Genomic DNA, 26,903 nt, shown 5'->3' with positions numbered 1-26,903 from the left:
CACTGTCTATTGTAAGAAAATTAGACAAATGTTATTCTGTTTTGTGTTTACTTCTATGTCTCTTTGTTTTTCTTTACCTATTATTCATGATCTGCAAAGCTGTAAAAAGAATTTACTTTTCATTCCAGATTTACTTATATTAACCAAATCCAAATGGCACTGCTTTTCCCAGAGGCATTGTTTCATTGGCATTTTATTACACTGAATCAAAGTCTTTTAGATAGCAGTATTTTTCATTTGAGGCAAATCAGACAATATTCATTCATTCAGACCCTACTTGTCTGTATCTTTATGTAAGTTTCTAAGAAAAATATAAGCATCTTGAATTTGTCTCTATAGTTTTGCAAAATAATATTGTCCCCAGTGACCCAGCTTTTAATTCTAAAGTTGTTTTTGGTTTGAGAGGAAAAGTACAGAAAATATAGGGATTCATATACATGAATGCATAAAAAGCTATGTCGCTACTATTGAAATATTACCTTTACAGTGATTTCTGCACTGGAGCATATAAAAAGCATTCCTTTACATTTCCTACTGAAGACTGTATGCTCTTCCTCTAATGCAGCATTTTTAGTTAAGTGTATACATTACATTGGGAACATAGGTTCCTTGGACCATTAGGGGAAGAACACATTGAAAAAGTGTGTGGTTGGAGAATAATTACATCTGTTTACCTTTCTGTTATTTATTTAATTTTAATATCTTTTATTACAGTCTGGAGGACAAGATCAAGAGAGAAAAAAATCAAAACGCAGGGGAGATTTGTACTCCATACAAACATCCCTGATTGTGGCTGCACTTAAAAAGATGCTTCCTATTGGCTTGAATATGTGTACTCCAGGAGATCAAGAGCTCATCTCCTTGGCTAAGACTAGATATAGCCATGTAAGTAATGAAGAATAAACAGAACTTTAATAACTTGAGACATAAATATCTACGCAGTTAATATAGTAAAACTGTCAATGCACTGCAAGCAAGTATAGCTTCAAATTGTGAGCAATTGTGAAGCAAAGTGGTGTGCGGAGACAGCTACCATTGTTTCTACGTCATTTTCCACTTTTATACAATGTACACTTAAATACATATGTGGCAAGTGGACAAGTGATTTAGAGTGCAGCTCTACAGAAAGGGATCTAGGGCTTTTGGGTGATGGTAAGCTCAATATGAATGAACAATGTGTCTTGGCAACCCCAAGGGCCAACCTTACTCTGGGGTACATTAAGCACAGTAGAGCAAACTAATCAAAAGAAATGACTGTCCCGCAATACTCAGAATTAGTGCAGTATTACATTCAAGTAATGTGTGCAGTTTGGGGCACAAAAGTGTAAGGATGTAAAAGTATTCTAGACATAAACTATAGAACTATGGATATAAAACTATTATGAAGTGCTCAAAGGAGGGCAACAAAGATGGGGAAGGGTCTGGAGGGTAAGACATATGAGGTCTCTTGGTTTGTTGAACCCAGAAGACAAGAGGCAGAGGGCAGGACTCATTCCTGCCTGGGACTTACTCATGAGGGGAAGCAAAGGAGCAGGTGCTTGACAGCAATAGTTTTGTGGTCACAATTAAAGAAAGCCTTCATCCCAAGCCCTTCTGGTAATACATGTACTTTTCAGGATTAAAACAGTAACTGTTTGGTGTTGTGCGCGGTCTTAAGATGAATCATAATCACAAACTGAAAAATACTTGTACCTTTCTACAGAGGGACACTGATGAAGAAGTCAAAGAGCATATACGTAACAACTTACATTTGCAGGAAAAGGTAATAATAATAATAAAAAAATCTGTCTTAAAGATGCAGGTGTGGGATAGCACTTTTAAACATGGAAATTGTGATTGTTTATTATTATCTTGGTACTGAAAAACAGAAAATGAAAAGTTATTATAAAAATTACCATTTTATCCTTTTTCTTTATAATATTTTCGTGGCAATAAGAGGTTTTTTGATGGCTTTGGCTGGTGTTTTCAAGTTTCAGGATGTCTTGTAGAAACAGTCAAGTGTAAAGAAAGAGGTAGTGGTAGTTTAATATCCAAGAAGAAAATAATATGAAACTCCTAGAAATCTACTCTAACAAGGAAATAGTATCTCTAAGAAGGTATGTATGAAATAAGAAAACCTAGTATCATCTTGATTCTCAACAGTTTGCAAGTACATATATGTTCCTACTGTTTAGATGCTGAATATATTGTCAAATGTGTTATGCTCAAAAATCGTGCCCGTTATTATCCAAGTAATTCATTTTTCTTTAGCAGAGAATGGTTGTTTTGTTGCTATAAATTTGAGCTTATATAAATTTAAATTAGACACGCTAAGTATTCTAATGTGTTTCCTGGTGTTTACTCCTGAGTGTTGCAAAAAAGCCCAAACTGTTGGCCTTTAGTTGGCTGTGACTCTTCATCTACTGAAATTCCAGCTGTCTTTAATAAAAATCTATAAACCAGCTTTATACTGTACTGAGTACAGAAGTCCTGTAATCTCAGTGTTAAATGTGCTTCCTTATTTGCGATACAGATGTTTCTGTGCACTTTATTGATTTTATGAAATAAAAATATAGAACCTTACTTGAAAACTGAGTTCAGAATCTAAGGCTGCTTTTCTGAGCAACCAGCAAATGCTAATTTAGACTAGAAGGGATAGATAAAACGGGTACATCTATAATATTCTTCATTATGCCACGAGGCAGTGGAACAGGCTGCCCAGAGAATCTATGGGTGTCCCATCTCTGGAGGTGTTCAAGATGGTGTTGGATGGGGCCCTGGACAGCCTGAGCTGGTGGGTGGCAGCCCTGCCCCCACAGTAGATGGGTTAGAACTGGGTTCTAAAAAACCCTGGAAGCATGGGCTTTCAGGTCTCTTCCTACGCAGCTATTCTATATGGTTCTATAAGACAAATAGTGGTAGTGGTGGTAGTCAAGTTCACTATCTTCATTCAGCACGTTAAGTATGAAATATGTTGCTTTTTAGACTGATGATCCAGCTGTGAAATGGCAGTTAAATCTATATAAAGACATTCTGAAGAGTGATGAGCCTCCTGACCCTGAGAAAAATGTGGAACGTGTGCAGAGGATATCAGCTGCTCTGTATCATCTGGACCAGGTATGAATTTACATGTCTGTACTCTGCTTGTTTTGAAGTAGAATGAGGTTATTACCTTATAGTAATAATTTCCAATTAAGTGAGTGTCATTATTAACATTTCCAGAAAAGAGTAATTATTGCACGTGCATGCGCACACATCCATGTGTATATGTGCAAAGTTTTAAATGACATCTGCTAAGTACCTCAATTTTGGTTCAGAGAAAACTCAGGACATGTTTGCCTCTACAAATACACTCACAGCAAGGAGCCCCGTCCATGAGATATTCTCAAGCTTCTCTGTGTAAATTCAGAGGTACTTTAAATAATGCCCAGAGTATTTTTTCAGATCATTTAAAAAACAAAAAAAAACCATATCTGTTTCCAAATAAAGTAGAACTTTGTGACATTTTTTAACTTGTTAGCTATGTTAATTAGTGGATAAAAAGAAAACTTTGAATAAAAGGTGAAGAGTTTCTATTGTATGCATTAAAAAGTATTTTCCCATAGGTTGAACAACCACTGAGATCAAAGAAAGCTGTTTGGCACAAACTTCTGTCAAAACAACGCAAAAGAGCTGTTGTTGCTTGTTTTAGAATGGCACCGTTATACAACTTACCCAGGTAAATGGCTGAAAGATTTATTGTTCCAGAACTTGTTTATAACATGTCTAAGTGGAAATACCACTTGTGTGTATAACTACAAGTTTGCTAGTTGTTTAGTTTATCTGATAGACTTTAAGAGACAAAAGTGTTGGTTAAGTATCAGTTAATTCCTCACAGCAGCAAAATACTGGTCTCAAGACAACCAGGGGGGAAAAAGGCCACCGGAATTACACTGCCTCAGAAACAAAATGCTTCATTTTTGTCAGCTGTTATTCTCTGTATTTCCCCAAGTTTTCTGTAAAAATGATGTTAAGATGTCACTGCTTTTTCTGTCTTTTTTTTTTTTTTTTTTTTTTTGCCTCTGATTGGTTGTGTTTTAATCTCCTGTGTTTGTATTATTATTATTATTATAAGAAAACAACAACAACAAAAAACAACAAAACTTTTTTTTTTTTGTATGTCTTTTCTATTGCATAGCTTATATAAGGTTATCATTAGATATTATGCCAGAATGTTGCATTAAAGCAGGCACTGTGCAGGGCAGAACTGTGCAGAGTGAGATTCTGGACATGTGTTTTGCTTGGCTTATTACTTCAGTTGAATGTAGGTACCACAGAGTCTGAGAGAAAGCGCATCCCGTGCCTATGTCCGTTTACTGCTTTAAACCTACTGTTAATACCATGCACCTTGGTGTCCTTCCCTTTACCCTGTTCCTTTTCAATACATCTGCTTTATATTCAGATAGAGCCTAAGAACGTCACTAATTAGATTTGCTTCTTAACTTCTTTTGTGCTCCTTTTGTGTTTAATATTTTTATGCAGTGATTTATTTACGTGCTTAATGTTAGCTATAGATCTGTAGCTTTGCCACAGACAACAATGCTAGCTTTGCACAAGACATAAAATTCTACTCTAAAAGTGAAACAATTGTGGAAATTAGCAGTTCTAGATTATAGCAGCTTCTCTAAACTTTCCCATTGCTACAAAGCAGTCCTTATAGAGACAGAGAAAAATGAAAACGCATGAAGACAACATGAATCCAAATCAATTAAGTTTGACATATTGGCTACATTATTTTTACAAGTTGTCTTTGGAAAAACAAGATGAAGTGGTAGGTATTTCAGTATAACAGTTTTATGAGCATTTTAAAATAATTATTTATAAATACAATATGGATATAAAGTGCATAGAATATAGATGAGCATCCAAATGATAAAAACAGTCCATCTTGTTTTTGTCTTAAAAATATATATTTAGGATTCTCAAAATTGATGGAAAACATGCCAAGAGCTCAAATGGGTTATGAATGTAAAAACTGGGATTGGTTTTTCTCAAGCTCTGTGGTACATCCTGTGGTGGAGCTTAAACGTGCAAAACTGTCCAGTCATTTCTTTCTTCAGATTCTAAAAATAAACTCTGATAAAACTATTTTTACCTATTTATTTTGTATTGCAAAACGTATTTCAAAAAAGGCAAGAGCGAGAGAAATCCTCGATAGAACAAAGTTTTAAACTTCATTAATTTTATAGACACAGTTTTCTAGATAAATCATAGGATTCTGACAGGAAAATAAGGCTATCACACTATTTTACACCTAATTGCAGATATAACTGCTTCTGTCATTTAAATTGATAAAGTTGCTAAGACATCTTTGAACCCTAGGGATTTTTTTAAAGTGAAATGTGATCATTTCTAAGAGCTATGTATATCCCTTTGCACCACAATTTCAAATGAAGTTCGCTTTATATTTCCTCAGTTTAGTTTTAGCTTTATACTGGGTGTTAGTTGTAAATGTGGTTTTATATTTAAAGGGCAGTAAGCAAACCGGTTATGATTTTTGCCTACAAAATGTTGATGTCTGCAATGAATAATGAATTCTTTTGATAATTTTCTAGAGATTTAGGTGGCTTTCAAAACAATTTAATGTTAATCTATTTAAAACTAATTTTATTCAGTGTGTTCTTATGTGTATTGTTTTTTAGGAATTCCAATAGGATGTTTCAGCAATTTAAACATCTATTCATGTGCAGGTGTTTGTTAAATCACAGAAAAATTATTTTAATCTCTTTCATAATTACTCCAGATACTCCATTTTCTGAGAATTACCTCAGGATACAAAAGAAATAGTAGATGTATTTTAAAACAATTTTCTTTTCCAAGGAAAAAACATCATTGAAGTTTGGAAATACTGATTCTTCTGTTCTCTGTTTAATGAATGACTTTGAAAAAGTACCTTAGATGATAAATGCATTCTCTAAGATAAGCTGTCTTTAGGTTCACTATCTTTAGAAAGTTTTTATGATTTGTCATATTGTCTGTCATCTGTTATATGCACATAGATACAGCAAAGTTATACGTGGCAACATTTCATACAGAGTTAACAAATACATTCTTTCTGATTATTTTATTGAATTTAACTTGTACTTCTGTTGTTAGTTCTTCATTGAAAACCTATATGCTTTTCTTCAGACACAAAATTAGCAATTTCTTCCTGAGCGCCTTTCAACGTGTTTGGCTGGAAAAAGTACATGAAAAAACTCAGTATGACAGGCTTATACTCAAGTTAACGGTAATGTAACTTGTGGAGAGCCTCTTCCTTATGCACACACTTATTCCTTCCCAGCCATGATTTATTGTTGCCATAAAACATGAATTTTGTACAATTTTCACAGTAGATTCTGATTGGTCAGTTTTTGAAAACTGATAATAAAAAGGCACCCATGACAGCAGGAGAGTATAGAGAGATGACTATATACCAGTATCATATAAAATAAGAATTTATGTGCATAATGTCTCTAGGCAATCCATAGTATAATACAGTCAGTTTATACAGTTATTGGTGCAGGATAAAAGTGAATGAAAAGGCTATGTGGAACAACCTTCAGAATGTCACGTACGCCACCTCAAAATATTTTTTCCCTTAAATTCTATGCAAAAATGGAATAGTTTGGCCAATATTATGTGTAGTCTCATTGCAATTATTTGCATTTTGGGTGGAAAAATTTCCAATTGAATTAGTTAATAGTGTGTAATATCAATTGATATACCTAAGAGTTTTCTAAAATTGTTCTTTTCTAGAGCTTTTATGTGTTTCTAATTCATTTATAAGTGAAAAAAAGAAGGTTGTTAGGCAATGGTTGTTCACATATAACATGCTGCAAAGTAGTTCATAATTATTTTGTTCTTCATGGCCAGCATCTGCCATTTCAGTGTGCTAAATCCATGAAATTAAATTTACATTTAGTAGGTGCATATGTTACCCTCTTATCAATTTTTTAAAACGTGTATTTTTCCCATGCTTGTATTAATTCACCAATCACACAATTTCTCTCATAACGTATATTAGCATTCTTGAAGCCTTCAGAAGAAAAAGTTGTGTGTGTGCATGTGTGTGTATTTAAAAAAAAAAAAAAAAAAGTTCAAAAATATATGCAGATTTGTCATTGAAAGTTAATTATGTTTTGTGTTTGATTTCACTGACCAATCAGAGGATCAGAATTGTACAAACACTTATCCTTACTAATCATTAACCATCTGAGCTGTTATACTATGTTCCTTTACCCCTCTTGATCTCACTTTCACAACCCCCCAGGCACCGTTCTATTAACCTCTTCCTCCATGGCTATCAGAACTATTGGATAGAAACAGAGGAATATTCATTTGAGGAGAAACTAGTTCAGGATTTGGCTGTAAGTACTAACGTAATTGGGCATATTTTTCAGTGCCCATTTTAGTGTACATTTTATGTATCTATTATGACCTATATTTTATTTTAATATATACTGTATATATATGCATAAATTTATAAAGTATGAATTCTTATGCTTCAGAGCATAAGGTCATTTTCTGCTATGGTCAAAAAGATATCCAACCTGTGATGCACAGTGAGATGCATCAAGGTGTTGTATGCCTTCAGTAGAATTATGTGATACTCTTGGGAACAGAAATGGTCTAGATCAATTATCAAACTATATTTGTGATTATGGTAATTCCTATGTTCCTATATTTTATTTTTGTTTTTAAAGCTTGACACAGTTGATGCTTCTCCCCTTTTCAATTTTCATTGATGCATAATATTTAACATTTTCAGCTTTGGTACAAATTTTTTGTTTGTTTGTTTTCTTGTTGATACATCATAAAGAGATGAAAATATATGCAGCCATATTCAGCAAAATTTTGGTTTATGTGTGTACTTGATGGAAGTGCTTGGTAAACTTGAGCATTTTGTTACTTAATATTGATTCTGAAAAACAATTCTTTTTTCTTTTCCCCTTCTGTAATCGGTTTGTCTAAACTGTTATCAAAGGGTTTGGTGTTACCTAAACACCATACGTATGAATATATGGCACCATGGATCAAATGAAGATGCATCAGAAGATGCTTCAATGTTAGCAAAACAGTTAATATTTTGGATTTTAAAGACCAATTAGTATAGAACGTTGTATTCTACAGCTATTATATTCTTCCCATATTCTGAACAATTGAACGGTCATAGTTTTTCCTTCATTTTCTTGCTGCTTTCTGCTAAAGGACAGAATGAGACCATTAATCAAAACTGCGATTACAGTTCTTTCAGTTTTACTAGTAAATTAAACAGTTATTAACATAATTACCATAATTTTACAACAATTAAATCCTACTAAAGGGTTACAACACAAGTAAGCTGAAGTTGATACACTGCTCTTTGTCAGTGTGGCTAACTTTTATTCCAAACTGACAAAAATGTTTTAAGTTGACAGAGTAGTAGTTCTATTCTTATATCAAAGTCACCTAGAACAGACACATGGAAGTAATTTAGCGAACACCAGCCTGAATAAGGTGCTTCTGATGATCTTAAAATTAGTTCCATTTATCAATTGGTTCTTCTGCTCAAGCTGGACTTCCTTTCAGTTCTGGTCCAGTGGAAACATGCACACAATTTCTGCTGAATAAGGCTTCCCTAAGATTTTCTCGTCTTATTCTCAATGCCTTGCAAATGAGAGACTTCTAATGGTATTATCAAATGCAAGCAAATGTATCAAACTTCATAATTCCTTCCTAGTTAAACAGGCAAATAGTGTTGCAGGCTCTGGTAAGCCGTTCAATAAGGTAACTACTGGAAGTTAATACAAATTAGCCAAAACAAAATTACTGAAATCCTTTCCTAAGCTTATTAGCTCATCTTTTTCCTTAATCATGAAGCTTAATTTGTATATTCTGACATAAATCTGTTGAACATAGACGTCTCCAAAAAAAGAGGAAGAAGAAGAGGAAGATACAGAGAAAGAACAACCTGACCCACTTCATCAGATTATCCTCTATTTTAGTCACAATGCTCTCACAGAGAGGAGGTAAGAAAGAGCCATGTTGAAAAGTGAACTGAGTAGAAACACCCAGAAACTGAATTTCTAGTAAAATTTCATAAGTGATCTAACATAACAGCAATTTAGTATTGTCCTTGGTTGAATACTTTTTTGTTTGTTTTTTGTTTGGTTGGTTGGTTTGGTACTATGAGCAGCCCTCATAGACACAATAGAATTTTACAATAGAATAATGGGATTTCACATAAACATATGTATGTTTCCATTGATCAAAATAGTACGTACGTATTATCAGGAGTATTATCTTTTTATTACTATGTCATTACATATATTTAAATACTTTTTCTTTATAGCAAACTGGAAGATGATCCCTTATATATTGCCTATGCTGCCATGATGGCAAAGGTAACTATGATTTCAAGCTCCATCCACTGCTTCACTCAAGTAGTTCCCAATGCTTTTTAAATATTTTCCCTTTCTCTTATGTGGACTGCTCTGTACTAGTAATTGCTACATTTTTAATGAAAAAAAATGATGTTAAGAGTTAGATACGTAATAAGAAATTTCCTACTTTCAAATGATATTATAAAATTCCAGTAAGTGCCACCCTGTTTGTTTCACTTGGCACTGGACTAACTTGAGAACAAGCTTAACAATATGAGCAGATCCATGATATGTTCAGAAATTATTTTGAAGTTTGCATTCTGTCAAAAGGAAGTTGAGAGTCAAAGTTTGCAACAAATTGACTACAACTGATGCTTCCATGTCAAGAGGGTTTGACTACGAAGACAAATATTATGGATTTAAATAGAGAGATGACATGAGAACAGATAGTCTACAGTTACAAGTTACATATATAGTTGGAAGTATTCATATATAAGGGAATATCAGCTTGTTAGTGTATGGACACAAATATGTGAGGATTACAGGGATCTAAAATCTAACTGCATTTAGTTATTGCTTCAAAAAGACTCTTGTAATGTTTTTCTTTTTATAATACAAATACTGTTATAGAAATAGCTATCATGTTTCATACTAAGCAAAATTTTGTGATTTTTGTTTCTAACATTAAAAGAGCTGTCAGGAAGAAGAAGAGGAGGAGGAGGAAGACAAAGAGAAGACATTTGAGGTGAGAGTTCAAATCTTATTTTTTTAAGACACTTGAGGTGAGAGTTTAAATCTTGTTGTTTCTGCTTGTCTAAATTAGAAGAGAGCATTTTAAATATAAGCACAAGAATAAATAAAAGGATAACACAGTGTATATTGAGAAGCTTTACTAGGTTATTCATGTAGAAGAAAGGCAGTGTGAAGGCAAATAGCCTTCAGCATCTTCAGGTTTTTCATTTGTATATGTTGTTTGAATGAGTTCCAGTCTGTATCTTTTTTTTTTTTTTTTTTTTTTTTCCTCCAAACTTAGGAGAAAGAAATGGAAAAGCAGAGAACTCTTTATCAGCAAGCTCGCTTACATGATCGTGGAGCTGCTGAGATGGTCCTTCAGATGATCAGTGCAAGCAAAGGTAATGTTCAGAGGAGAACTGAAGTACATATTATCATGTATAATGCTATACATATGCATATGCATAATGACGTAACACATTATCATATGCAACTTTTTATGTCATCTCTGATTTGTACATGATACATAACGCAGCAAAATAAATGTGAATAGGGACTACGTTAGGTAAAATTTCTGAACTGTCTTTCTGACTGACTAGTTTATAATTACAAATTTTATCAGCAGTACCCTTATTTTGACAGGTCATACAGGACCCATGGTTGTTGAAACACTAAAACTTGGTATTGCTATTCTAAATGGTGGGAATACAATAGTTCAACAGGTAATGCTTTTCTAACTATTGAATCTTGCTTGTGTAAAGGAAACTAGTTTTATTTTTATTGTTGTTAATTTAATTTTAGGCTAAACAATGAAAATATATTGGAGTGGAGTATCTCCATGCAGAATACATGGAGTATTTGTATTGGAGTATTTGGTCCAATAACAGTGACATTATTCCTTACTAGTGACCTGCTAGTTCTGAATGGTAATTTAGGGCATTTTTAATTTACATAACTTTAATCTAGACTTTTTTCCCCCAAATGTGTGTTTGTGTACTCTAGAAAATGCTAGACTACTTGAAGGAGAAAAAGGATGCTGGATTCTTTCAAAGTCTTTCTGGCTTGATGCAGTCCTGCAGGTAAAAGCAAAGATCATGTTATTACAGCTTCTCTTTTATTGAGATTGATGGTCTGGTGCAGATGGCTTTTTTAGATGTAAATTACACAAGTCACAGATTCTAGAACTCTGCTTTTTAATGAAACTATTTGTGAATCAGAGGAATGCTGTGTTAACATCTTAAAATATTTTTCCAACTGAGAAAATAAAGCATAGTCTACGTATGCACTTGAAGCATTAGTTTGGAGAGGCAGAAAAGCAAAAAGTAACAGCTCCTTTACTGGTCCCAGATCCTTCAAGATTTCTGGATGGTTCTAAGGATGGAGAAAAGCCATCACTGAAGGAGAGACAGGCCACTGGAGCTTTATTAAGCTATCAGTTTCTGGACCTCTCTGACATGTCACATAATCTCTTCACCTGAATCCTCTGCATATGTATCAAGCTTGTTAGAGGTGGCATGTGGCCAGTGAGACCATCCATGGTAGTCCATTCACTTGACAAACCAGAACGTCCAATTAGTTAAGGTAAAAGACTCTCCTAAAGAAGGTGGAAAATTGTTGGTGTATCTCATTGCTCTTACAGTAGACAAACTCCTTTCCTCAGCCATTTAGAGCAACAGAAAGGTTCTGAAACAGCAGACTGAATGACAAGTAAGAAGATATCACAGAAAAGGAAAAACTGTGGAAGGAACAATGACCTGCACTGCAGAAGTTATTATTTAACAGTTGCAGCCTAATTAAATAACATATACTGTCTTTTTTCACATTTATGTAAAACAATTTAGCAAGTACTTTCTGAAACAGGACTTGCAGTGAATATATGAACAACTGTGTACGCATGCTGTGCAGGACTTGATTTAAAACGTTATTGATAAAATGATTTGAGCACGGAGGAGAGAATGAAAATGATGTTTTGAAAAATGCTTCACATTTTGTTTTTGAGAATGTTACAGGAACTTAGAACATGTGAATGCACTGCAGTGTAATTGAAAAGAAGTATATATCATAAAATTATATCTGAATTGTTTGAGTGAAAGTATTCAGACTTAGAAAAATTATCATCTGATATTTCAGATGCCGAGCTGTGGCAAAGTAGTACAAAGGCATAGATTTCTGTGTATTTTGACCCTAGTAGGTACAGATCTCTGATTATATATCTATATCCATATAGATATCTATCTACAAACATATTTTTGGAAAATGGAATCAAACATTCTACTTTTGTCTTAAAAATAATGTAATAATGTATAAGGTATAGAACAACAGTGTAGTAGTAGTGAAATTCAGTGGAAAACAGCATAACTGAAAAGCAATTGCAGTGATGTTCTTTTGGCAAACAGGTTTAAGTTAATAAAGAGAGTAATTTCAGATTTCTTTTCAGTTACACGTGAAACCATGAATGATGTTACTGGAAGAGAAGTTAGATGTAGAATTGTACTGGAAGAGTAGTCAGACCTGATCTGAGACTCATTATTTTACAGAAATGGACACTGGAGCCTTATTTTTCATCCCAAGCACTTTGATTTAATACTTATATTAAGTGCTGTGATAGTGCATGTTGCAGCAGGTCAAGCCAGTTATTGAAGTGCAGTTATTGAAGGCTTCCAGAAATTTCTTAGAAGATAATTTTCCATTGTTCACTGCAGCACTTTCTCATTATTATTATTTTTTTTTATATAAGTGTTCTTGACTTGAATGCGTTTGAGAGACAAAATAAAGCAGAAGGCCTGGGAATGGTTACTGAAGAAGGAACTCGTAAGTACAATGAAACTGATTCCAGTAGCACTTAAAATATCTGAGCTTCCTTCTTTAAATAGAACTTATTAAACTTGGCTTGAGCTTTCTGTTGTTAAACTGAATATAAATAACTGTAGGTTGTTAAACTGAGTATTTTTTACATGTATGAAATCTTTAGCAATAATTTTGATGACAAAAATGTAACTTCCAATATTCTCATCTTGTATTTTTGTTATTTTTCTTCAATCCACAGTCATCGTACGTGAGCGTGGTATGTTTGGGTACAGTTTTCAATACTATTGTTCCGAAAGTCTGTTGCAAATGCAGAAAGAAATCTCTAACTGCATCTTCTCAGACATCTTCAGATTTAGCGTTATGGTCTGCAGCAAGTTGTGTGTTCAGCTTGGAAAAAGTTTGATGCTTATTAATGAAATGTCGTTCATATTTAAGGCACAATTTTATTCATAACTAACCATTTGCTTATTAGATATATAATGTGTAGTTTGTTTGTTGTCTTAATTTTTTTTTATTTTTATTTTTTTTTAACCACCTCCATTGCATTGGAGTGCTAAATGCTTTGGCTTGGCTTTTGGACCCCATTTCTCTTTTCATTATTATCAGCCTGTTTCTTTAAATTGCCTTAAAGCAGCATTTATAGTACTGTATTTTTAGCAAGAATCTTCAGTTCTGAAGGATGCTGTAAGACTGTGTTCTGCATATTTAATAATGGAAGCTGTCACGTAATCATTGCATTTATATATTTTAAAGGTGAAAAAGTGTTGCAGCATGATGAATTCACTCGAGATCTATTTAGATTTTTACAACTGCTCTGTGAAGGGCATAACAATGGTAAGCAAGAAGACTTAATTTTGGGGAAAAAATGATGAGAGCAAATGATAACCCTACGCTTAAACATAACTGACTATAACTCATTCTAAGATATTTTTTTTTTTCCTGATTTAGTATTCTGAGGGAAAGTGACACACCAAAAATGTTAATTGTGGATGTTAATTAGAATCTCTAAGTCTTAATGTAGTTTCAGATTTTATGCAGATCATTAATACCAAAATCTCTTACAAAGACAGACATATGGTTCACAGTTATGTGAGTGTAGTGGCATACAGTAGTTCAATATCCAGCACAGGTAATGAGCATCCTTACCCAGCAATGTACTGAAAAAGAGTATCTTCTCCATGAATATATAAAAACAATCTTGTATTTTTCTTTCTTGTCCATACTAACTAAGCACAAATGCCTTATTTACTTCAGATTTTCAAAATTACCTACGTACTCAGATGGGCAACACCACAACAGTGAATATTATCATTAGTACGGTTGACTACCTCTTGCGTCTTCAGGTGAGGAAAAAATCAGAAGAAAATGAAACGTAACATAATTTTCTTTCCTTCATTTTGATAAGTTCACATTTTGATGGAATCAAAGATGAGGTTCCTCTCTTCTATCCGGGATAAAACAAAAATAATAAAAAATAAAAAGAATTGAATTTAATTTATTTTGTCTTCCTTTTTAAGATAGATGACTTTTCAGAATTCTTCATGAAACCACATTTTTGTTGATTTCATTGTTTACTTCTGTAGACAGCATAGTTAGATAAAAACATAAGAACCTGTTGTCATGAGAAACAGATTAACTGAACGTCAACTGATTCAACTTCTGGTGATAAGCATGCAGGCAGTAAAAACTGCTTTCAAAATCCTAAACTAGAAAATGTAACACTGTGCTTTTTCTTAGGAATCAATCAGTGACTTCTATTGGTACTATTCAGGAAAAGAGGTTATTGATGAATCAGGACAACGTAACTTCTCTAAAGCTTTGGCTGTCACCAAACAAATATTCAATTCCCTTACTGAATATATACAGGTAAATGAAAGGTTTTGTCCAAGTTATTAACAATGAAGTTCAGTAATTACATGATCTGATCATGTAATGTTGCAAGTTTGTAAACATTTGGCTTTATTTTTCTTATTTTTGACAGTTAGATTGAATCACTGGCCCAGTGAAAAGTTAATATTAAAATAATGGCTCCATATTTGACATGATGAAATCTCTTTTTTACATGCTACATACCAAAGAAATTGTAAGAAACTTTCTTGTGTAGCTTCATGGAAGCCTGACATTTGTTTGATGTTTTGTTGTTGGTTTTTTTTTGTTTTGTTTTGTTTTGTTTTTTTTGTTTTGTATTTTTGTTTTTTTTTTTTTAATTTGTTTGTTTTTATTTTTTCAGGTACAAGCCTTAGGAAGGTGAAGCGTTACTTTGATTTTATATAAGTAAAAAATGTTTTTCTTACTTCTAACTTTTTAGGGACCTTGCATCGGTAACCAACAGAGTCTGGCTCATAGTAGGCTGTGGGATGCAGTTGTTGGATTTCTTCACGTATTTGCCAATATGCAGATGAAACTTTCACAGGTATTTGCAAGAGCTAAGAGATGCTTCTTTGTATCTGGTTATAAATTACAGTCAAGTGAACAGTGAAAGCTGTGAATAAACTAACATACTGGCTCTTGTTGACTGCATGGGTAATTGCCATGTAAAGGTACAACACTGAATCTTCCAACAAACATCTTCATACCGCTCCTTTTATCTGCCAGTCATTGCTGTGCACATGTCTTTTCTTACACAAGATCACTCCTTTCAACTCATTTACGCCTTTCTGTTAGTGACTTCGGCAATTTAGTCCCTCCCTCCTTGCTGTCAAAACCTAACGATCTGTTACATCTGAAGCACCATTAAAAGCATGGTTTCTATGCTACAGATAGAGAGGGCAAGAGAAAAGCTGGGAAGGATTGGAAGAGGGAGGGAATGTGACAGTGAGTCACCTTGTCCAGTTAATTCACCACATCCACTGGACAAGAGGACTACAAACGGTGTTCATTTCACTGTGCATGGCTTCACCGCATGCCTCAGTTTTAGTCCCGTACACTCGCTGAGTGAAATGCTGCAGAGTCATTTCCCCCCTATATTCATGTCTTTGCTACCCTCTGACTTGCTCAGACGAAACAAAAGTTTTTTGTTTTTTGTTTTTTTATATAAAAGTATATCACAATTCCCTGGACACGTAAATGTTAGTCATGAAATCGTATTAGTTTTGTCAAATTCTGTGCTGTATTTTCTAAACCTGCCAAAGTACTAATTCTATTTTAAGTGGCAGTACATGATGCCGCTACATATTCCCTGTGAAATGAAAAAGGATGTTTTCATTCTGAGAATACTGACTGATATTTGGAGTACCAGCTTTGTGAGTTTCTACTGTCCCTCATCTGCACTTCACTATTTCATAATGCTTTATTAAAGCTTTATGGTAATAATACCTTTGCTGCAGTAACTTACCATGCTATTGTTATAAGACCTTTGATAGTAATCATAATAATTACAAGGAAATTTTGCTGAATAATGTGAACTAACTTCAAATGACTGTCCTGCATATTGTTTTACTCTGAATGTATCCCATATAAATACGAAGAAAAAACAACCCTATACTCTGTACTGTTTCATTTGCTTTTTTTTGTTTGTTCTACTTTTTAATACAGGACTCTGCTCAGATTGAACTGCTTAAAGAGCTTCTAGATCTGCTAAAGGATATGGTTGTGATGTTGTTGTCATTACTTGAAGGTTCGAGCTATTTCTCTTTTTATAAGTCAGTATTATTGTATCAGCTTTATAATGTAAAGTCCAAGTATTATGGTAAACTTTATTTACCTCTGATAGTATATAATGCCAGGATGAAATCGACTTTATATTTATTTAACAATTAGTCTGAAATATGAATATCCATGAAAAAAGAGGTCTTCTGCAGACAAGCATGTTGGAAAAAAAATTATGAAATACAGAAATAGAGGTTTTGGTTCAGTTCTCAGTGTGAATATGAAGTTCCTTTATTTAAAATACAGAGGCATCAAATAACTCATTGTTTTAACACTACTTAGGTAACGTTGTAAATGGAACGATTGGAAAACAAATGGTCGATACGCTTGTAGAATCATCTAGCAACGTAGAATTGATCTTGAAGTTTTTTGACATGTTTCTCAAATTAAAAGATTTAACTAACTCGGATGCTTTCAAAGAGCATGACCCAGATGGTAAGGGCATCATTTCAAAGAAGGATTTCCAGAAGTCAATGGAGGCTCAAAAACAATATATACAATCAGAGATTGAATTCCTGCTGTCATGTACAGAAGCTGATGAAAATGATATGTTCAACTACGTTGATTTTGTAGAAAGATTCCATGAACCAGCCAAAGATATTGGCTTTAATGTAGCAGTTTTGCTAACAAACCTTTCAGAGCATATGCCTAATGACTCACGCCTTCAGAGCTTACTTGAACCTGCAGAAAGTGTTCTTAATTACTTTGAACCATACCTTGGCCGTATTGAAATAATGGGTGGAGCCAAGAAAATAGAAAGAGTTTACTTTGAAATCAGTGAATCCAGTAGAATGCAGTGGGAGAAGCCACAGGTGAAGGAATCCAAAAGGCAATTCATATTTGATGTTGTAAATGAAGGTGGAGAGCAAGAAAAAATGGAGCTCTTTGTGAATTTCTGTGAAGACACAATCTTTGAAATGCAGTTAGCATCCCAAATCTCTGAGACTGATTCAGCTGAGAGACCTGAGGAAGAGGAAGAAGAGCCTTGCTATGTTGTGGATATTGGAGATGATGAGGAAGAAAAGTCCCTGGAATCTCCTTCAGCTTTTGCAATGGCCTGTACTGCAGTCAAGAAGAACATAGCCAACTTTTTAAAAATGGTTACTGTGAAGAACCTAAGGAAACAGTACAGGAAAGTCAGAAAGATGACACTAAAAGAGATGGTGAAAGTGTTTTTCTCTTTTTTCTGGATCCTAGTTGTAGGGGTGTTCCAACTGTTCTTTAGTATAGTGTGGGGAATTTTCCAGATTCTTTGGAGCACTGTATTTGGGGGTGGACTGGTTGAAGGAGCCAAAAACATTAAAGTTACTAAAATACTAGGGGACATGCCTGATCCAACGCAGTTTGGAATCCATGATGATGTCACAGAAACAGAAAAAACTGAAGGTGCTGAGCATGGCATTAGAGATGAACTTGTGCAGTTCGTAAAGGGTGAAAAGGGAGAAACTGACATAATTTCAGATATTTTTGGCATTCCTACTAAGAAAGAAGGTGGCTCAAAACATGGTCATGATGCTGGACTTGGAGATATTGCAGAAATACTCGGTTCTGATATCCAGTCTTCTCTGGAAAACAGTGTTCGTAAGAAAAAAGGATTACAGGTATGTGAAGGAGATTTTGTATTTCTTTCCAGGAAATACTAATATATCTATATTACTGGCTTTTCTAGTCGCAACTGAATTATTTGCAAACTAACTGACTGATGTTATGGATGAGAAGATATTTTATAATCTCTGCTCTTAAAGAAAAGAATTTTCATCGTGTTATTGTTTGTTCTGCATGCTCATCTTTTTTATACTGTAGTATACTTCAGTTACCTTTTAATTTACTTTCTCAATAATAATGGTATAATTATACAATATATAATTATAATAATATAGTATATAATACCATAATATATAATTATCTTCTTTTCTTTATATTGTGTAGTAGTCACACACTACTCATATACAATAAAATAGCCTTTTTCCTGTTATTTGAAGTAATTTTCCTTGAATTTACTTTTACTTCAGTGTTTATTGTGTTCTCATACTTTTTTTTATTGCTTATTAAGAGTTTATTCTGTTCCTCTGCTGAGATGAATTTGTTTTATAATTCTGTTTAAACATGGACCTGAGCTAAACATCAAAACCCAAATGCTTTTGTCAGATTAGGAGGGATGTTTATATTTCAGATTTGTTTCTAATTGTTATTGAAATATTTCTTTCTTCTGATTGGATTTAACCCACCTATTTATAGTATGCTTTCCAGAAATATCCAAGAAGAACCTTCATTATACAACTTTTTAGTTCATTATTCCCTCTTCATTCAAATGTTTTAATCCAAGATTTATTTTCTTATTTATTTATTCATTCATTCATTTTAATGTGTATACTAAAAATGTTACTTTTAACTTAAGGACTTTAGGTCAGAGTAAATAGTTTTAAATTTTCTTCAATCAATATTTATTTTCTTTGATTTGTACATTTCTCCCAGATTTCTTTGTAAGTATTGATAAAATGGTCCGTTGTTTATTGAGATACTCTCAGTTATCAATGTGACTTCAGTTATCCAACTTAGCTGTCTTTTACATTAATGTTATTTAGTGAACTCTACCAAATTACTTTTTGCACAGTCTATATTACAATAAATTTCTATTCACATTGTGCATATGCAAAGTTTAAGTAGTCTAGTTAGAGCAATAACAGTATTACATAAATATTGACTAAAACTCAGAAAAGAAACAGCAATGCAAAAATCGGGAATTCCCATCAGAATGTCTTGCACAACCATTCACAATAATAAAAGATACACAAATGGATAGAAACAAAAATCTGTGTCTGTATACTCAAAGAAAAAAAAAAAAAAACAGTTGTGTAGCAATTAATGGCATTACCATCTAGCTAGAAAAACTACAAAATAACTTATGGAATTGTGTGATCATGGTGAAGATAAATAGGAGTTAGGTTTTACATAAAAGTTTGATTAGCCTGTGCTAAGAGTCACATAGGTTCACAAATATGGAAATACTTGAAGAGTAAGCTAAGACTGCAGATAAATCTTGCTACTTGTGGCAATGAAATCAAGATCTAACTGAGAAGTTAGAAGAACCTTAAAATAGTAGATGCGAGTCAGTGAAATAGTGCATAAGAGAGAAAAAAAATGTGATTTTGTATGTAAAATTATGGATTTTGACATTATCATAACTACTCAGTAGGAAATCTTGGAACTACATTACAGTTCTACAGAAATATTATATCAATGAAATCATCAATTAACACATGTCAAAGAAGCAAACTGAAGTTCTGCATTATCAAGAAAAGAATTGAAGGATTTATAACACAGAGCACTGTTATGCCAAGTGTACCCAAGATAAACCAGCACCTTGCAAAATGGAGTCTCCCATTTCAACAAGAATATGTTGGACTGAAATAGATTCAGGGAAATTGAAAAAATTATCACAGTTATGGAACAAATCTTGTGTATGCAATCAAGTAGGCTAAGGCTCTTCAGCCTGAAAAGAAGACAACTGAGAGAGCATATGATAGAGGGATAGAGAATATTTATTCATTCTTTCTCCACCCTACCCCCTTGGAAGAATCAGGAGCAAACAAATGATCCCAGAATTATCCTTCATCAGCTTGAGAACTTCAGGAAACCTCATTGGGGGGAAGAGTTATATATGCTTGCATTGCATGTACTTAGATGAGGTTCCATAAGAGCATTGAAATGAGCGAGGCAAGATCTATTTAGTAAATTCTTTCACTACATCTGTACAAGAGCAGATGACCAGTGATGAAAAAGTTTAGGTAATGTAATTATGCAAAAGAATGAGAAATGTACAGTTCAGCAGTAGGCAACTAAGCATTTTGAAAGAATACAGAAAAGGGTAAGAGCTAAGGCAGCTTTTTACAAAAATGTATGGTAATAAATTTAAACAATTTAGATTCTTTTCATAAATATAGATCCTGAATCTCAGCCTTTTCAGTGAAGCTTAGATACTTGAACTGCTTTTGAAATGAACTTACTTTGGTCTGGCAACGCTGAGTGTAAGGATGTTTGAAATTTGGGCCCTAGCTTCTCTCTTGCAGTTAACAAAATTGTAAAATTGTGCATTGGTTTTTCCTTATGTGAAGAGGCTGTTTAAAACATATGCTTAAATGATTGTGAGATGTGCAATTTTAGTGGATCATCTATCCAACTAATACAAATAGTTTGAGAAGATACACTGCATACATCAAAGTAGTTTAGGTTTTTGTCAGATTCCAGTTGCACTAGTTGATTTTGACAGTCATTGAGTTTTGCAATGCCTAAAAATTACACAGGTCTTTTTCAGATTTTTGATGCTGTCACTGACACAGTACATTATTCTTCATTTTGTACTTGGAAAGAGGCAAACTGATTTTTTGCACAACCAGTAGCTGCACTGAGTCTTTGTGAGTGAATTTTATATTTCAGGGTATAGTCTGGATGTTGTTACTTACCTTCATCATCTGATAAGAGTGAGTAATTAGGTTGTTCAGTTATCTGTACTAGTTACAGTATTGATAACACTGTTTAAAAAATTTATCAAAAGAAGATATAAAGCATTCACAGTTAAAAGTCTTGTCTGAACTGTCTAAACGAAATCGAAGTCTTTACAAGAGTAAACTGCTATAAAAGATGCAGTGTGGCAATTATTTAATTTCTTAGAAAACAGTCAATAATGTTATCAAAAATTTATGTGAGAGGGTTCATTTTGACAGTTAATGTTTTTCACAGACACCTGAAACTGCAAAAGAAGCTGAAGCAGAAAGAAAAGTGGAAGCTGAGAAGGCAGAGTGAGTTATCTTTACACAATTCCTCTTTAAATCCTTGCTACTTCCTAATATTAGATAACTTTGCCATAATGAATCTAAGCAATATTTTGAATAGCGGCGCAGTCTCTAAGAGGTAGCAGTACATCCCAGTGGACAACAAAATTCTAACACAAACTTTTAGGCAGAATTTGACAATTCTGCACATATAAGTTCATGGTCATTGTCTTTAAAAAAAACAAACAAAAAAATCGTTTAAGAAATGAGCAGCAGTCCTGAAGAAAAGTCTGCAGCTTGTCAATACTACAAGACAATAACGTGTAGCAGTTTCAAAACTAATTTGCATTTAAAACCAAACGTTCTGAATTCGGATTCCTTCTAAATTAACGCATTTATAGTGCAGAAGTTCATCAGGGCTTACTTAGCTGATTTTTCTTCTAGCATGGAAGATGGTGAGAAACAGGATAAAGCAAAGGAAGAACAGTCTGAGCAGCCAGAAGAGGGAAAAACAAAGAAAAAGAAGCGAAGGCATGGACAAAAAATTGAGAAACCTGTGGCTGTTATGGCTAATTTCTTCAAAGCTTTGGAAATATATCAAACAAAAATGCTTGTAAGTTTTTTCTTAAATTCTATTCAACAGTTGTTCATATAATAGAATGTTCAATTGAATTCTAAGGGAGAAACTGTAACAGAAACATAGGCCTAAGTTTTCAAAAGACTGTCTGTATTGATTTACTTCTCATTTTTTGTAATACTTTGTAGAATTATATACATAGCAAGAATATATATGTGTGTGCTTAACAGGACAGATTAGGTAACCTCCTAAGCTCCTTTTTAGGAAGTCTGTTTTCTGTGATCTAGTTTCTAGAATCTTTTATTCTACTTTCTTGAACAGGGAGTGCCCATAGTTCTACGGCACCTTATTTGTTCTTACAAATATCAAATTAAGAACTCTGAAAACTTCCCATGTAGTTTATTCCAGCACTTCTCTTGAAGATTTCCTCCTATACAGTTTCTATTTGTCTTCTTATTGCAATTCTATGCCCATTATTTTACCATTAAATGGGAGAACAGACTGCCAAGAAATGCACTGCTTATTTTAACTGGCATATGAGGGCAGCACAATTATGTATTTACATTCTTAGAAACCTTAATGCTTACCTTTCTCATTTTGATGTTATCTGAAGACTATCACTAATTTGTTTTGTTTTTCCACTTTATTTACAGCACTACCTGGCAAGGAACTTTTATAACTTACGGTTTCTTGCTCTATTTGTTGCATTTGCCATCAACTTTATTCTGCTATTTTACAAGGTAAGCTTTTGCATTATTCTTTAAATGTTTTCAGTTACTTCCAGAGGAGTATTTAATGTTGGCTTTAGGGCTGTTTTAATAAAACAAGTATTACAGTTCTTTCAAACACAAACTAAATGCATTTAGCTATGAAGAAGTTAAAATAATATCTTAAGCTTCATATCTAAAATTTGTGATGTGAAACTTGTTTTGGTTTTACTTCACTTGGGATGAATGAAAAGACAAGCTGAATTTGTGTTTCTAGGCATTTTTTATTTATTTGCCTAAGTCTGTTTATGTTTCCTTTGTTTATTTTGACACTGGAAATTTAAAATCCAACTAAAGTAATTCTTTTTTTCTTTTTTTTTTAAATCTTATTTGTTCTAAGGATACAGAGAGGCTTAACTATAATCAGCTATTACATTTTCCCCTTTTCTAAGAAGTCCTACTGACTACAGTTATTTTTTTTCCCCCAGGAAATACTTTGTACATAATTTTAGAATCAGATATTGCCAGATAATTGTAAATTGTCATATACCTGTACTTGCTTTTCCTGGATTTTCTTTTCAGTGAAATGAGATTACATAGAGAATTCGGCTGTGAAAATGAACTGATGTTACTGTTCAAAGCTAATGGTCTTATCTACTAGCTTCACAAGGGCAGGCTTTAGATACATCAGTTATTAGGTAGAACTTAGGGATTTGTCAGTATGATAAAGGAAAAGCTTTTAAGTTTACTGTGTGTATTCAGTGTGCTTAAATTTCTCTTAGGTGACAGAAGAGCCACTTGATGAAGTGGAAGAAGACTCTAATCTCTGGAACTCTTTTGAAGAAGAGGAAGAGGAGGAAGGAATGGTATTTTTTGTTTTGGAAGAAAGTACAGGTTACATGGCACCCACTCTCAGAGCACTGGCAGTTATTCATACTATCATCTCCTTTGTCTGTGTGATTGGATACTATTGCTTAAAGGCAAGTTCTCAATCTTATTACTAGTCTACATTTGGTAAAGCATGTAGTTCCAAAGTGATTTTTGGAGCTGAGATTAAAATACCTGTTTTATCTACTTCTTTTCAAATTAATATGTAGATGCAACCAAAACTGTTCTATGACACCAAGCTTTCCTCACATACGAGGTCTGGCAGGGATAGAATTAACTTTTTACATATCACAGTGTGTGTTTGGATTTGAGTCTGAGACAATGTTGGTAGCATCCAACTTTTGGTTATTGCTGAGCAGTGCTTGTGCTCTGTGAACATTCTGTCTTTGTTACCCACTCCATGTGACCCCCAGTGACTATGCTGGGAGTGACCAGACACTGGGAGGAAGCACAACTAGGAGAGCTAACCCAACTGGCCAGGCAGCTGTTTTATACCATGTAGTGTTTTGCATGATAAGAAAAGCTGGGCTTGGTAGAAGAACTTCTTTTCCAAGGTGGCTGTTGTTTGGCATTAATTTGCTTGTGGAAAGTGGGGAGTGGCTGCCTTTACATCACTTTGTTTTTCTTCTCTTTAAACTGTTTTTGACTCGAGACAAGTTTTCTTGCACTCTTACTGTTCCACTAGGAGTGGGGCACAGTGAGTAAGAAGCTGTGTGGGTACTTAGTTCTCACCTCGGTACCTATAGGTAATTGAGTGTTACTAGGCAATAAGGCAATACTGTAGCATTTAAACCATTCAGAGTTGAGAGTCCTTGGTTTTATGTTTAAATGGTAACCAATTTTTTGTCTACGCTAATCAAACCCTCTGTTTAGGGGTAATGCAAAGAATTAGCCTGGGAGAAGAAAGGCAGTAATACTTCTAGCAGTCTCTAATTTGAATTTTTGGGTGTAACCGCAAGCTTGCTTTATGTCAGGTTATGAAGAAAATCAAATGAAACAAACTATTCTAGCTCACCAAGGCAATCCATCTTTCTTAGTTCCTTGTCCCTCTTCTTATTTTTGACTTGCTCATTTTGGAGTTCAAAGTCATACTGCGTTAATATTTCCACCGCAGAACAGCAGGACTGTCAGCTGTCAACAGAATTACAAAATCAAGATAGTGAATGCAGCGGTGTCTTGAATCTTGTTTTATGTTTTAAGTTTAATTTCATTATTTAGTATGAATACATATGTATATTATTCATGATATTCTAAGAGCTGCTAGGAAGAACTTGATTATCAGTAACAGAAATCAACACTATCACTGGCATGAGAACACCTCAGTCACATCTCTGATTGTTGTCTCTAGTTGTCAGAATTGTTTGGGTTTATATAGTAGTATATATATATAGTATATATATATAGTAGTAGTATAGAGTACGATGTAGATAGGCCATTACAGTTTCCAGCAATATGTAAACCTTAACCAAGATGTCCACTGTCATTTTCATAGGTCCCTTTGGTTGTGTTTAAGAGAGAGAAGGAGGTAGCTAGGAAGCTGGAATTTGATGGATTATACATAACTGAACAACCATCTGAAGATGATATTAAAGGACAATGGGATCGCCTGGTTATAAACACACCGTATGTAAAATTAAGTGTATAAATATGAATTGTTTATATATACATATTATATATATATATATATATAGTAGTTTATTAAGCCACTGATATAGAACCTAACCTGTTCATGAACACCTACTCCGTCTAAAAGAAAGGCGTTTTTCACTCTGTATTAGATACTATAGTAGTGGATTCTAATTTGAAATCTGCCTTTTCATTATTTGCAAGAATTGTGCATCTTTTCTCATAATCTCTCTCCCTAAGACATTTTACAAGTTAGTCACTATTGAGAATTTCCCCTGCCTCAATTTCGTATTCATTCTCTGTAGCATTATTCTCTCCTGCATCTTTTTTCCCATTTTTTGCTAACAAAATTTATAAGTGACAAGGAAATTAAACTTAAGTGTAAAATAGAAATTGCAGAATTTGAGTAGGCCCAACAGGCGTAACTGTCGGGTTCTATGCATTAGCAAATACTACAGTAGTCATATGCTGATTCTAGGAGACTCACCTGCCATTCTGTATGTGGATGATAAAACTGCAGGCAAGAGAAAGAAAAATGTCAGCAGGCTCTTCCTGCTGAGCAGTAGTGGTCTGAGAGGCCACCTTGATTTTCTTTCCTTACTTCAGATGCTGTTTAACCAAAATAGCTGGATACATGATTCAATCTAAATTGCCATAACAAAATGCTGTCAAACAGGTTATTTCTAAGTAAACCCAGCACAATTTAATTTGAAGAGATAATTTTAGAGCTTTTATTTAAAGATAATTCTATAAGCAACAGTCATTAGCCCTTGGGCAAATTAATAATAACCAAAAATGTGGGTAAATAGTTGGTTTTAATCTTTCACCAAAAAAATGCATAAATACGTTCCATCAATTTGGCACACATTAGAAAAGCTATGATGCAGTTTTTACTAACATGTATGGAGGCATAAATAAGTATTTGATAAAAACAAGATAGCAAAAATCACCAACTCAGTGTATCAGTTACACTATGCTGTCTAACTGCCCAAATATCCATCTTATCAGACATACAATATTTTTGTACGTAATAAATAGCACCATTGTACTCTGATTAAATTTACAGTTTCCATATTATCCAAAATTCTTGAACGCAGTATTTTCCTACAGAGAATTAAGAATTTTTCATTTATTTTAGCTTGAAATTTAGACTACAATATAAGGTCACTTGATTATAATAATATTTTTCAATGGTGACAAAATATTGTTAAATCCAGAGTGATTTTCTGCGTGGAGACAGCTGAATCGTAGAAAATCAAAATAAGCAGTAGTAAAAAAAATACAATTGCTTCTCAGCTCTCAGAAAAAGTTTAGAAAGATTCTCAGAAAAAGTTTGTCAGCCATATCTGAATTCAGTATCCTAGACTGGTTTGCTAATTCTGTGTTTATTTTTTTTTTAATAATAATAATTTAATAATTTTTAGGGTCCTTGTCTCCAACAGGCAGGAGTAAAACATCCGGCCTTTTCAGAGAATCTTTTCTTTCTCACTCCTGATTCAGTCGAAATATAGAGAGTGGTAGAGAATTCTAACAGTGTAACTCTTATCTGTTCTACTGATACTTTTCCAAGGACAGTCTTAATATTTTCAACTCAGTATCTTTGTAAAAATACAGAGAAGCCTTCTGCAAAGTTCAAACATCTGAAGTAATGGGAAGTACAGGGAAGTCAATGAAATAATAGATTGATATGAGGCAGTGGAACCACAATACATCTGCAAAACATTACAGATACAAACCTAGCCATGAGGAAAAAGCTGTTGCAAGCAATTTCAAATTGACAGTG

At 33.7% G+C, this 26,903-nt stretch overlaps 1 protein-coding gene across 1 annotated transcript in view; it reads left to right on the top strand.

Moving 5' to 3' along the window:
• RYR3 (ryanodine receptor 3) overlaps positions 1 to 26,903 on the top strand; it is a 156,753-nt gene that overhangs the window by 116,896 nt on the left and 12,954 nt on the right. The window contains exons 71-94 of the mRNA XM_042813262.1: positions 715 to 885; positions 1,703 to 1,762; positions 2,965 to 3,096; positions 3,585 to 3,697; positions 7,271 to 7,367; positions 8,899 to 9,008; positions 9,332 to 9,383; positions 10,054 to 10,107; positions 10,396 to 10,495; positions 10,737 to 10,816; positions 11,097 to 11,173; positions 12,832 to 12,905; positions 13,141 to 13,158; positions 13,656 to 13,736; positions 14,157 to 14,245; positions 14,640 to 14,768; positions 15,211 to 15,315; positions 16,437 to 16,518; positions 16,833 to 18,151; positions 21,291 to 21,349; positions 21,767 to 21,935; positions 22,553 to 22,639; positions 23,389 to 23,586; positions 24,987 to 25,117. Coding sequence (XP_042669196.1) covers positions 715 to 885; positions 1,703 to 1,762; positions 2,965 to 3,096; positions 3,585 to 3,697; positions 7,271 to 7,367; positions 8,899 to 9,008; positions 9,332 to 9,383; positions 10,054 to 10,107; positions 10,396 to 10,495; positions 10,737 to 10,816; positions 11,097 to 11,173; positions 12,832 to 12,905; positions 13,141 to 13,158; positions 13,656 to 13,736; positions 14,157 to 14,245; positions 14,640 to 14,768; positions 15,211 to 15,315; positions 16,437 to 16,518; positions 16,833 to 18,151; positions 21,291 to 21,349; positions 21,767 to 21,935; positions 22,553 to 22,639; positions 23,389 to 23,586; positions 24,987 to 25,117 — 3,587 coding nt within the window. The remainder of the gene's footprint in view (positions 1 to 714; positions 886 to 1,702; positions 1,763 to 2,964; positions 3,097 to 3,584; positions 3,698 to 7,270; positions 7,368 to 8,898; positions 9,009 to 9,331; positions 9,384 to 10,053; positions 10,108 to 10,395; positions 10,496 to 10,736; positions 10,817 to 11,096; positions 11,174 to 12,831; positions 12,906 to 13,140; positions 13,159 to 13,655; positions 13,737 to 14,156; positions 14,246 to 14,639; positions 14,769 to 15,210; positions 15,316 to 16,436; positions 16,519 to 16,832; positions 18,152 to 21,290; positions 21,350 to 21,766; positions 21,936 to 22,552; positions 22,640 to 23,388; positions 23,587 to 24,986; positions 25,118 to 26,903) is intronic.

This window comes from Centrocercus urophasianus, unplaced genomic scaffold, assembly GCF_019232065.1.
Source record: "Centrocercus urophasianus isolate 14NV4802_14NV808 unplaced genomic scaffold, USGS_Curo_1.0 seq_14, whole genome shotgun sequence".
Classification (NCBI taxonomy): Eukaryota; Metazoa; Chordata; class Aves; order Galliformes; family Phasianidae; genus Centrocercus; species Centrocercus urophasianus.
The sequence above is the reverse complement of the archived record's forward strand: the minus strand, read 5'-3'. Positions and strand labels throughout refer to the sequence as shown.